Source organism: Elgaria multicarinata, chromosome 17 (assembly GCF_023053635.1).
Source record: "Elgaria multicarinata webbii isolate HBS135686 ecotype San Diego chromosome 17, rElgMul1.1.pri, whole genome shotgun sequence".
Lineage (NCBI taxonomy): Eukaryota > Metazoa > Chordata > Lepidosauria > Squamata > Anguidae > Elgaria > Elgaria multicarinata.
The window spans coordinates 11,451,880-11,465,044 of record NC_086187.1 but is presented as its reverse complement, the minus strand read 5'-3'; the positions used below and the strand labels follow the sequence as shown (position 1 = coordinate 11,465,044).

Below are 13,165 nucleotides of genomic sequence, written 5' to 3'. Positions count from 1 at the left end.
TAAGATCATTGAATGTCTGTTTTTTTTCTCTCTCCTTCACTGGAGAACCTAATTGTAGAACCTTTTATTAAGGGCACTAAATGGCTTTTAGATAAAGTTTCCTGAAAGTTTAACTCTGTCATCTCCCATCTTTGACTTGAATCTTCTTCGATTATCTCTCTGTCACTGTATTGATTCATTCCTTGGATGGTGACCACCAGTCTGAGATCTGTGCCTTTTCATAACTAGAATGTTTGAAAAGCTATGCCTAGAGACTTCTGACATTCATGGGCATTTAGTAGTAATAGCGGAGGCAGCATACCCTACTGGGTTTGCTGAAAGCAACTCAATAAGCTTTTTGTAAGAGTGGGTTCATTATTTCTCAGGATTTTTGTTATTGGCATGCGTGTGCGGGTTAAAAGCTGTTGCTGGGGGCAGAAAGAGAAATTCCTGAGTTTTAGCTAAATGAACTGCAGAGATGGGTGTTGTAAATACCACAGGCGTTTTTTGTTCCTTGCAAGGTAACCAGTTGGTGTTGAATCACTTGTCAAAATGGTGTAATTTGCTCAACTGCATGCCTAGGACATTTTGTAAAGTATGAAGTCTTCCATTTGGTTTTCTTTTTCTTTCTGTTATTAAAAATCAAATGAGTTTAGCACAGTTGGACACACCTCTGAATGCGGTTGGGTTTAAGCAGCCTTTAAAATCAAAATTATTAGTCTTAGGGTGGTGATATAATGACATCAAACACAAAATAAAAGGAAAAGGTTATAGCATTTGGTCTACGAGAACTGACTACAGAGGGGCTTCCGTTCTTGAACATTCATGTTAGAAATCCGATCCATCTTAGTTGAAATTCTGCTTCTGTTTTTTCCTAGTTTTGACCTTCAGGAAAGTGCAGAAGTTCCATAGCAAAGCTCAAAGGGGTGTGTTTAGACTTATGTGTGACATTCAGAGTAGATTTCTTAACAAGTCACTGTTTTCTTTCACTACAGGTGTGAAGTAAAAATGGTGCAAAAATATCAGTCCCCTGTTCGAGTCTACAAATACCCCTTCGAGCTCGTCATGGCAGTAAGTACTTCATGTTTCTACTTGTCTTGTCTCTTTCGTAGCTCAGCTGAACCAAACATCCTTCTGAAGCCTCTGATTTGTGTGGTGGCCACTAGGATGTGTGGCTTTGCTGTTTTGATTCTGTGGTTTCAGCTGAACCTTAGACAGGAACAACCTGTGATTGGGCTTCTTTTCATTTTGTGCTGCAGCTTTACAATTTTCTTCCAAAAAAATACAGTTTCATAAGTCAGTGCTGAACTGATTTGTGGTAAATACCAGAAAGGAATGTTAAAAAAAGAAGAAGTAAATGTCTAGTGGATGGTCCTGTGAAAGTGGTGACCTTTGAGTTATTGCTGCTTCCTCATTATCAGATTTTTAAAAATTCAATACAAAAGCATTGAACCGATTGCTAATGAGAATCTTTAATGTCTCTTGGAGCAAATCTCATTAACAGCCTCTCTCCTTAAGTAGAATAAGCTGTTCCCCCTTCCATCTGAACCCAGGCCTTGCACCATGCTTGAGCTGTCTGTGCAAAACCAAAAACAAACTTAACAAAAAACACACTCTTCCCCCTGGTCATTCTTGTCCCATCTAAATATTTGCTTTGTGAAAATCACTGTTTATTGTGCATCTTGTTGGAAAATGAGGTTGGGAAGAGGCCTTTGACAAATACACTCCTATATCCCTTGTGAATTGTATCGTATTACTTTTGCTATTGAGGAGTTTTGTCTGTAGAGCTGTCCTCTTTGACTTTTGCTGCAAACTACAATTCAGGGAGAGAAGCCGGGCAGGCATATACGATCTGTGTGCTATTAATGTGTGGGTTTTTTGCAGTTGTCATTGTACCGATTGTTTCCAAGTAAACATGGTTTCTCCAGTGACAGTGTCGGTTATGCTTTTCTTCTGTAGGCTGCTGGCAATATTCAACACAAAGGCTCTGGCAAATGGAACAAATTCCTATGTGCACTTCAGCTTTATTAGGCTTTCATTTTGTAGGATCACACAGATGGCTGATGTCAACTGCTTGTCAGTAACTTGGCTGCTAATACAGGAGGGTAGCTGCTAGATAAATTTGTTGTAAGTTTGTTAGTATATCCCCTAAAGGCTAAATATTGATGCATTTATATTTGTATGCTCTCATTGCATTTGATTTCAGGACGTTTCTCTGTATGACAGGCCCTGGAGAGGAAGGTTGTGGGGACTGTAAGAATTTCCTAGATGGTCCATGAATGTTCATCTTATTTACTGTTAAACGTTTATAGTTTTGCAGAAGGTGGAACTAAGGTACTTTTTTTTTTTACCAAGCCACTGATGTGCTTTGGCAAAAATAAGAATAGATTGTGGATCTTCTGGAGCCTTAGGTAGGATATTATTTAAACGGTGTGGATTCCTAAAGTGAACCTAAGAGCTTCTAAGAAAACCTAAGTAGCTGTGGCAGCTACTGCAGGTTACAAAAAGGTTGGCACTTAAAAGAAAGTGAAACCATGCCAAAATGAAACTTGATCACACTCTGGTAGCAAACAGTAAAGTATAAATATCTTACTTAGAGGACTTAATTTAAGGAAAGGCAGCCCTAGAACATTTTGATGTCGCAACAAAATTACTCTGAGCATATGCAGAGTGCATTTATCACCAAATAGCCAACCAGATGTATCATACTTTGACTTAAAGAGCTTCAGTATCAAAGGGCCTATCTTCTAGGCCAAGTAGAGTCCCTTGCATCTCTCTCGTTTTAGTTTTGGAATCAGCCAGTTTCTTGTCAATATAAACAGATTCTCAGGAAGAATATGCCTTTGTGCACATGTAATGTGCAGATCAGTAGACATGACTTTGAGGGGGGTTATGCTTTAAGAGGAAGTTGCTGTAGATATTACCTGTAAGTTTGCTCAGCTCTCTCTTTTGTGGAATGGAGTTTGAGGTTCACTTGGGTGTTGAGGCATCCAAGAGGCAGCTGGACAACCATCTGTCAAGGATGCTTTAGGGTGGATTCGTGCATTGAGGAGGGGGTTGGAGGGGGTAGGCCCCTTCCAACTCTACTATTCTATGATTCTATGATAATAGCATTAACGGTTTTCCCCACAGATTTTGCTTTCTGAGGACAATAAATTGTGACTCCCCAGTGTGATCATCCAAATTCTGTGAATGTGTGAACTGCATCTATCTTAGAGAGATATGCAGGAACAGTTGGACAGTCATGTGGTGCGCTGTGTTGTGTTATGTAGATACTTGTATTCATGATGAAATTAGGTTTTGATTTACTGGGAAATGTTTTTGGTGATTATTTCCTCCAGAGGATTGGAATGGGCTTGCAGAACACTGTTTAATGGGACTTAACTCATCATTTATTTATTTCAGCTATCTTTCCACTTAATAATGAGCTCAAAGTGAATTATAAATGTTAAGAAATAGAATAAAATCAATTTTTAAAAAAACAATTCACTATGTTTTATAATTAGACAGCCAATAAAAATCAATCTCAGCAACAATAGAATACCTTCAACAGCAACATTGTTCAAGACCACACTTCATAAGTAATTCATTGCATCACCATGTTGTGGTTTGACAGTCTTTCATAGTAGATCCTGTGTGTAAGAAAGATACCTTAAAGAATCATTGTGATAGTTTGTAAACAACTTGTTCTTTCTGTGTGGCTGAGTTATTTAATGAATTTACAGGATTAGTTCCCCCATCCTTATCTCAACATGTACTGATTCATCCTATGAGAAGATGTCACCATATCTAGGTCAAACATAATCCTGTTTTTTGAAATGGCCATTTCCTAACCCAGGAGGCCCAATATTTAATTTTTTATTTAAAGTTTCTCAAATCAGATCTTAACTTGGATATGCATAATGTGGGAGCCTTTTACTCCTGCAAGCTTTGCATTCATTAGAGTATTCTCCCTGCAGCAAAAGGAGCAGTTTCTTAGCAGCTGGAATTCCTTTGAAGTAGTCAGAAGGCTGCAGATGATTTTGAGGAGAGCAGCTAAAGCTCTGGGTGTCTCTATCCAAATGACGAAATGACAGACTTGTCCCCAGCGGCCTGATATTTACTATATCCTCGGATGATTCTGTACACGAGATTCATTTTAAGCCCTCCAGGCCACAAAGGAAATACATCTATAATAGAACTTGACAGTTTGTGGTTTGTGAATGTACTGCTGCTTAGGGGTGCCTTTATAATATAGGTTCAGACACAATGCGATGCTGGCTTGGAGTATTCATTGAACCCTTATTAAATTACTCATAGCTGTACTGTCATGGAATATGCAAAAAATTAATAAATTCATGCTAATAATTGCCGTGGGATTAATAAAATGTAGATATGCTGACCCAATCTCAGAGCTGTGTAAATTGTGTCTGACTAATCAGTATGTAATTGCTTGGGACGCTTCGTCTTTTTCATTACAGAATTGACTTGCAAATGTATCCCCCCTAAACAAAAATAACCTGGAAGCAGTCCTAAGACTTACCAGAAAGAGGGTTAGGGCAACAGCTTCTGAACAAGCATTACCATTGTTTTGGAATTAGAATGGGAGGGGCCATAGCTCAGTGTGATAGAGCACATGCTTAGCATATGAAGGTCCCAGGTTTGATCCCCAGCTTCTGGGTAGGACAAGAGAAAGAATCCTCCTGAAACTCTGGAGAGCCATTGCCAGTCAGTGTCAACAATAGTGGGCTAGATAGACCAAGGGTCTGACTCAGTACAAGGCAGTGTCCTATGTTCCTATGTAGAAATAGCTCCAGATATCAGTGAACTTCTAAAGTTCTCATTTGTTACCATATATGTTAAAAATCAGGTCTATATTCTAGTGCCCATGTTTTATTTATTTATCATTTATTACATTTCTTTACTGCCTAATAGCCAAAACTCTCACCAGGAACAGGATCAGGGTGGCTGTTTGCACCTTAACTTTAATATAACTCATTAATCTTGACCATATTCCGTGTAACTGACATGAGTAAATGGGTTTGCAATGACTTGTCCACAACTAGAGTGCACAGGAAGCATCTTCAGCCTGTTGTTGACACTGTAAGAAGGTGATGAGATCTTGATGTCAGGGTTTCTCTTTCTGGAAAAGCTCCCCATAAAATTAACACCTGGCCATGCATTCTGTAACTGTGAGTACTGGGAGCAGCTCTTGGGCTTTGTCCAGTTCCTGTACCTTTGTTGCTCCTCTCAGTATTCTGCAATTGGAGTAAAAAATAAGGAACAGTTTACATTTGAGTTGAATATCAAGGCAGTTTCCTTTCCAGTCAGGTTATCCCTCCTGTAAAGGCATGGAAAGTTCCCAACCTACTCCACGCTGAGAGCAAAATATCAGTATAGGGGATACCAGATAGCACATGCCAATTCCATCTTCATGCCTTAACCAGCATAGCTTGCAGACTGCAGACTTCTTTCCTGCCGCCTCTTAAAACTGACAAGCATTTTGTACCAACTTATGGCTGCACTTGAGGATTGTTGCTTGGAAGGTCCCCCACCTCACCCACGCACCCAAGGACTTGAAGGGAGAGCAGCATTCCTGCTGTGTAGCTCTTTTGTTGCATTCATGTGAGCATTGTGCTTCAGCCTGGAATCTGCACTCAGTCATAACCTTTTCCTCTTGTTAGCGCTTGCAGCCAGATCACCATGTGCTGTGATAATATGTTCTTGTGCAAAGCAGGTTCAGACTAGGTCACTCCTTGTTGAACAAGACAGCTGTATGGATCCTGAGAGTGGGTTACATATTGCACTTGGTGTTTCTGTTGAATTGGTATGCTAACACAGTGCTATGTAGAAAGAGGAGTCTTTGATGTCGAGTCATCTTTCAGACATGCAAAACTGAGTGCTTGGACTCCTTGTAATTAAATATCCCAGCCATGGCCTTTGCGGGAGATGCAAAGCAGGTAACTATAAAGTGCTGACCCAGGTCCCAGTTTTGATTACATATTCCGGTTAACTAAATCTTACTGCAGACTCTGGCAGCCTGAAACTGTCCTGTCAATCATACATTGCTTTGCAAGCCAGCTGTTCTCTTTGGCTGAACTAGTGCTTTTCGTTGGCCTGGTTGTACCTGCCAATAAGGTTTGCGTAGTTTATTACCCTTGAAAGTTTCTCTGTGCTTTGTTCCCTCCTCATCTTATCTCGCTTTGTTCGAAATGAGAAAGTAGGTAAATATACACACAACAAATAGTTGTTCCAGTGTTCAGCATAGTTGGCAACAACTGTTTGCATGTAGTCTTTTCAGGAGTGGTTTGAGACAAGGCGACAATTTCTGTTATTTTGAAGGAGAGAATAATCTTTTACAATATCTGAAGGGTTCTGTTTCCTTGCCCTCCTCTCCGTTAGAGCTTTGTCCCCATCGCTATTAAATTCAATGGAACACGAGTGCTCACTGAGTTTAAAAGAGTTGGGGAAAAGGATCCCCTGCCAAAAACAAACAAACAAAACCAAAACAGCTGGAGGGGGGAGGAAGCCCACCCATCTCAAAGATCTTGTTCTCCCAAGCTGTTTTCTGCATGACAACCTTTTCCCACCCACCTCTATTAGTCAATGGGGCAATCTCGCTCCATTGACTTTAACAGAGGTAGAGGAAAGCATGGCAATTGTGGATGCAGATGTGTATGGGGTTCTATTCAGCCCTTACTGAGCCCTGAGGTATGTTAGTATCTAAAACCAGGCTGAATAAAAAAGAGGTTCTCCTTGAACTGCAGCTCCAAGTCTGCAAATCCTGGCTTAACATTTATATATCTTGAGAAAAAATATATAAAACAATATTAAACACCCACAGTATACAATTTAATCTATGCAGGCGAGAGGTCATGGTAATATCATTAAATGTAATTTAATCCTTAGCAGAGATGGCATGTTAAAGGCGAGCTATGTTAAATATCATGTAGGCTGTTCAGTGCTTGCTTGATTTCTGACCAGTTTCTGTGCTGTAAAGCACAAAATGTATCTTAATTGTCCAATGTGGTGGTTATAGAAATCTAAAGGCAGTTTTTCAGTATAAGTCATTCTACACTTGCCAGATCCCCAAATGGGCCTGAAATAGACCGTTGTTTATTTCTTAAAACCTTTTTCGTTTTTTGCTTTGGGGATTTTGCCAAAGATAGCAGGCTTTTCATGGTATAGTCTCTGGAGACTGTCACTGTAGGCACTTTGTGTCTTACCTTCACCAGTGTAACATTATTGTTGGTCAGCCTTTGTCAAGTAGCAACATGCTTTTCCTACCACCCAGTCTACCAGCCATTGCTTAAAACAACAACAACCAAGGTAGTTGCATGTTTCCCACAGGTATTGGTTTCCAAGAGCCAGTTGGAGACAAGGTATTGCTACGAAGACAAGATCCTTGTATATGAACTAGGAGGAGTTTCTGATCTTGCTTAATAATCGTCTGTAATATGCTGACAAAGTTCATATCTCCCATTAAAGAAATGTCTTGGATGGGGTCAAAGCCAGGGTTGCTCTCCTTAGAGTCTTTATGGGTTGCTGCACTCCTTATATAATCGACTTTGGTTTCCTTTCTGGAACTGAGAGGATATTATGAAATGCCAATAGAAAACCTAATTTTCCAGCTTCTTTACCAGCCTGTATGAGACCTGGATGTTTTAGGCTGCACTGGAGTAGAGTTGAATAGACATGGTGTGTGAATGTTTTTAATGGCTACTGATATTTCTGCCCCCTCACCACCACCACCCGGCCCATTCACCACTACATAGTGTGAGATCAGGAGTGGTCGTTAGGCTTGTGTGTTCCTCCACCCTCCTCATACATATTAGGTAATGTTCAAATTGAGTGATGCTGCAGCCATTTGAACAGTGGATCTCTCTTTCTCTGTGTATTGAACTAGAACAGGCTTAATACCTTGCTTAAATGATGGATATTGACTTTCAAGAACTGATAGCAGGTTGGTTGTGACAGTGAATGTGCAGACTTCAAAGCCCACCATAAACCATACTGCATTGCATTCACTGACACTGAAATTTGATTAGTAGTCCAGTTGTGTGTGTATGTCATCTATTCTGTAGGCATTAACCTGCTTCTGTTGTCTGAAATAGTCAGTATTCCGTTTGGAGATTTTTTAAAAAAAGAGAGGTGGGATATGTGTTTAGCTGCCTGTGCTATTTTAGGAATAATAGTATTCCTAGCTTTAGGACACATTCTTGTGTGTAAATTTGCAGGACCATCTTTCTGATAGTGAGAAGGTCCTCTCCTAAGGGAGGGAAGGGGGCACTATCCATAGGTTTGCAGACAGTTTTCTGAACTCTGCAATGCTTTGGTTGGTTTTGTCTGCAGATAAGTGGATCTTTCTGTTCTTGAAAGCACAGACTGCTATGTCTCATGCTGCTTCCAGAACTAGGTGAGCAGCATCTGTTTTGTAAGATTTTGCCTTCACTTGCGTGGATACTTATTATGGATTTGATTCCTCCAAGTGTTCTAGGTTGGTTTCTTTCTTGCCCAAAATAAGTTTTACAACCTGGCATGAAGCATGTCTTCTTGAAAGTAAGGCACACTGAATTCAATAGGACCCTGTTTGTACTACAGCCTTCATTTGGGCTCTTACAAGGCAGTGGGTTTTTTTATAGGCATGGAAATGGATATTGAAGTACCAACAGCAAAAAAAAAAATGATAACCTTAAAGTATTGACTCTGTGTCTGTTTCTCAGGCTTATGAAAAGCGCTTCCCCACATGCCCAGAAATCCCTGTCTTCCTCGGCAGCGAGATCCTTCGTGAATCCAAGAGTGATGATGGAGCCATTCATATCATTGAACGAAGCTGTAAACTGAATGTGGATGCACCTCGTTTGTTGAAGAAGGTGGGGGCTTATATTTCTCATAAGAACTTAAGAAGTGCCCTGATGCTGGATCAGACCAAGGGTCCATCTAGTCCAGCGCTCTGTTCACACAGTGGCCAACCAGCCATCATCCAGGGACCAGCAAGCAGGACATGGTGCAATAGCACCCTCCCACCCATGTTCCCCAGCAACTGGTGCACACAAGCTTATTGCCTCAAATACTGGAGATAGCACACAACCATCAGGGCTAGTAGCCATGGATAGCCTTCACCTCCAGGAATTTATCCAATCCCCTTTTAAAGCCATCCAGATTGGTGGCCATCACTACATCTTGTGGTAGTGAGTTCCAGAATTTACCATTACTATGCACTGTGTGAAGAAGTACTTCCTTTTATTTTTCCTGAATCTCCCACCACTCAGCTTCATGGGATGATTCCAGGTTCTAGTATTTTGAGAGAGGGAGAAAAATGTCTCCCTATCCACATTCTCCATACCATGCATAATTTTGTACACCTCTATCGTGTCTCCCTTTAGCCTCCTTTTTTCCAAGCTAAACAATCCCAGTTGATGTAACCTTCCCTCGTAGGGGAGATGCTCCAGCCCCTTAATCGTTTTAGTTGCCCTTTTCTGCACTTTTTCCAGCTCTATAATATCTCTTCTTAGGTGTGGTGACCAGAACTGTACACAGTATTCGAAGTGTGGTCGCACCATAGACCTTGCATTTGCTTTCCCCAAAATATGCTGTCATGTGTTCCTTGCTTCTTCGTCTCCTTTCAGTCTATTCTTATTTTCCTTTTTTCAGATTGCCGGAGTAGAGTATGTCTTTTTCGTACAGAAAAACACAGTGAACTGGAAGGAGCGAACTCTTGTGATTGAAGCTCATAATGAGACATTTGCCAATCGTGTCATTGTCGTGGAAACATGTAACTACTCGGTGGGTATTCCATCTATCAGATCTCCCTTCTCCTCTGCAAAGTCCATGGGATTGGTTGGCATATTGATGGTTCTTGTAGCGGCTGTCCTTATTATTATCAGCCAAGTTGTTTGTGAGCTAGTACAGTAGACTGCAAATGAATGGTTTGGAATTGTGTCTCTGCATGCTTGTTTGGCAAGATGATTAGCTTTGTCAGTGCTTATAAGAGAAAAGAAGTTATTTCCACTTGTTGGAGTTGTCATAGTTCTGGGATTGAAAAGAGGAAAGCTGCTTTGGGAATGCTAATTGGCAATTGAAGGGCATGGCATACATTTCAGAAGTAGACATAAAGAAAATGAAACTATGTTAAGGGTTTTCTCTCTCTCTCTTTAGCCGAAATCTAGAATATCAGCACTGTATTGGAGTTGAAATGTTACCGGGCTCCAGTGCTTCTCCCAATAGGCAGAATTCTAACATTCTGACACAATGCTGTGTCACAATTCTGACACAATTCTAAAATTTACTGAACTTGTGGGTTTTGCTCGGGTTGGATGTGCATTGGCTTTATGCCAGTGCACAACTACCTCATGTGAACTATACTTCACCAAGCTGCAACATCTAATAGAAGTCAGGCAAAGATGTCTGATGTGAACATGGTCCCAGAAATTGGAAGTTAATGGAAACAATATTTAGAACAGAGTTTCTTCTGGCCCATATCAACCATTGTTTGTTATATTGTTAAGCACTTCAGAATTCTTTCTCTGCATTGGGGTTGCATCCTAGGTGAATACAATTTCTAGATTCCCTAGCTGATGCCTTCATCTACTTTTTGCGTATTATATTTTCTGAAGCCCCACCACTATGTGTGATTCTAACAAGGGTGCATCCTCTGTCATGTAAGCCTGTCTTTGGCTCAGTTGAGCTTTACTGCTTTGTTCTGTGACATTTAAGAGCAACGTGGTCCATCTCTGGAAGCAATTAAATACCCTTTTGTGTTTGGTAAACAAAAGCCTGGATTGTGTTACTTACCTGCTTTATTGGCGCCTATTCAAGAGTGCAGCTTCTTGAAAGCTGAGAAGCTTGGAAATACTGCTGCTTTCAGTGACCTTTGTGACTAAAACCCACAGGTCTCTTAAATTTCAGCATGTTCCTAGGGCTGCAGACAATGTGCTCTGTGTGACTGCTCTAACATACAGGGGCATTTCTATTCTACTGTCATTTTGGTTCTGTCTTAGGTGCTGCTTAAGGGTGGAATGAGACATGAAGGCGGCAGACCTGTGTCTTCAAATGTAGGTCACTGCCAAACAGCTGTAAAGCCGGGCAGGTGATTTCAAGTGGAAATGTGGCAGGTGGGAAATACTGAACCTTTCCACTTGTCGTTTCCCATCTCCACCCTGTTTTCTGCTTGCGAGGCTTATTTCTAGTCTTGGAGCTTGGCTAGGAGAAAAGGCTCTAGAGGAAAAGCATCAGAAGGCTTCTGCAGTCCCTCCTGCTCATGGCTTTTTAAACGTGAAATTGTGCTCCTTCCTGCTTTGCAGCCATTCAGTTTGAAGACCCAGGTCTCCCACCATCACTTTTAGCTTTGCCCTGAGAGATGTTCCACAAGGCCCAGACTTGAGGCATTGTCACTGCAGGTTCCTGTAGGCTCCTCAGCTGTTGTTTGTTGCTACTAGGTCTCGGTATCCTTTGGTGGATCTTCTAGCTCCTTGAGTTCTGTGAGGTGGTGGTTTCATGGAATGGAGCAAGAAGGAGGGGTGCTGTTATGCCATGTCCTGCTTGTTCATCCCTGGCCAATGGCTGGTTGGCCTCTGTGTGAACATACTGGACTAGATGGACCCTTGGTCTGATCCAGCAGGGCTCTTCTTATGTTCTTAAGCTTTTGTGGAGCCTTTCCAGGCTTTCCGAGTTTTTTCTCAACTTGGCGGCTCTAGTTCTTGTTTTCCTCATCCTATTTATTTTAATGCAGAAGCTTCTGTCCATTCTTACAGAATGGGTAGCCTGTCTACTCACCTACTGCAATGATTAAAACAGGAACTAAACCCTGCCCCACCCCCCGCCGCACACATGCTCACACACCGAAGTGTAAGGAATAGTTTGTGTTTAGAAGCAAAGCTGTTGAAACATTGGACTGGCAAGTAGGAATGCTGAGGAATAAATGTTCAGATAAGCCAATTTTCCAAGATCCAAAAGCTCTAGAGTTTTGTAAACTGCCCAGAGAGCTTCTAACCTTTGTAAACTGCCCAGAGAGCTTCGGCTATGGTACGGTCTATAAATGTAATAAATAAATAAATACAGTTAGTCTGGTAGAGATAAAGATATCTGAGCTGTTTTTGTCTTTCTTCATTTCAGCTGTTAACTACACACTTTCTTCCTGTTTGCTAATTAAACCCCGAGAAACTTCCAACCTTCTTGGAAGGAGAGCAAACAGCCCAGAGAGCTCCGGCTATTGGGCGGTGTAGAAATGTAATAAATAAATAAATAAATAAATAAATAAAGTGTGCTTGAAGGCGCATTTGACAACTGGCTTCCTACTTGCTTCTATCCTGAATCAGCCTTTCTGTAGTCTCGTCATGCCGATTCTAACTGTCCCACATCTGTGTCTGAGGTTAGGTTCACCCTGAGAATGAAGACTGGACATGCTTTGAGCAGTCGGCATCTCTTGACATCAAATCATTCTTTGGCTTTGAAAACACAGTGGAGAAAATTGCAATGAAGCAATACACAGCCAACATCAAGCGGGTAAGCATCAATTGTCCCTTCCTTCTGTGAATTGCAGTGTATTTGTCTAAAATATGTTAGACCAGCCTTGTGTTTAATTACTCGCCTAGTTGTCATAAGCAACTTGGGATTTCATGTGAAGTGCATGGCATTCAATCCAAGCTCGTGAGCAGACTGGTGAAGGACTGACAGAGGGATTCATTCTTCCTCTCATAGGCCACTTTGTTCCATGTTGGCCATAGTGAAGCACCTTCCTCTACAGCAGGTTGGGAGAACAGAGATGAATTGCTCTGTTCCTGCTCCGGTACTCCACTTGGTTTCCATCCAGGCCGAGAAGGCAGGCAAAACCCTTTCTCCATGAACAATAGGGAAATTAGCAGAGTCTTGTATCCATCCCTTGTCTGCCCTTCCATTCTTTATGTGCTGGCCAAGAGGAAGGCGAGCCCCTTCCTCTACAACCAGCATGGAAATGCAGCAACCTGGCAGAGGAGGGACAGGGTGATTCATTCCGCCTTTTCCGGCATTCTGTGTTGCATGTGGAGGAAAGCAAGCCCCTTCCTATATAGCCAGCATGGAAACCAAACATGCTAAAAGAGCAAGGACAGCAAGGTACGTCCCTTCCCTGCCAGCCTCCTTGCTAGAAGCCTTTTTTTACTAGTCTGCTAAAGTGTCTGGAAGTCTCTGAGCAGGCTAGTGGGGGAAAAATATCAGGCTAGTAACTTTT

The 13,165-nt window shown here is 41.5% G+C and overlaps 1 protein-coding gene across 2 annotated transcripts in view; it reads left to right on the top strand.

Annotated features, from left to right (window-relative positions):
• Positions 1-13,165, top strand: part of SEC14L5 (SEC14 like lipid binding 5) — a 46,544-nt gene that overhangs the window by 15,900 nt on the left and 17,479 nt on the right. For both annotated transcript variants that reach the window (XM_063142967.1, XM_063142966.1), the window contains exons 2-5: positions 975-1,050; positions 8,682-8,831; positions 9,613-9,744; positions 12,334-12,462. In XM_063142967.1, the coding sequence (XP_062999037.1) occupies positions 988-1,050; positions 8,682-8,831; positions 9,613-9,744; positions 12,334-12,462 (474 nt within the window). In that variant the 5' untranslated portion in view covers positions 975-987. The remainder of the gene's footprint in view (positions 1-974; positions 1,051-8,681; positions 8,832-9,612; positions 9,745-12,333; positions 12,463-13,165) is intronic.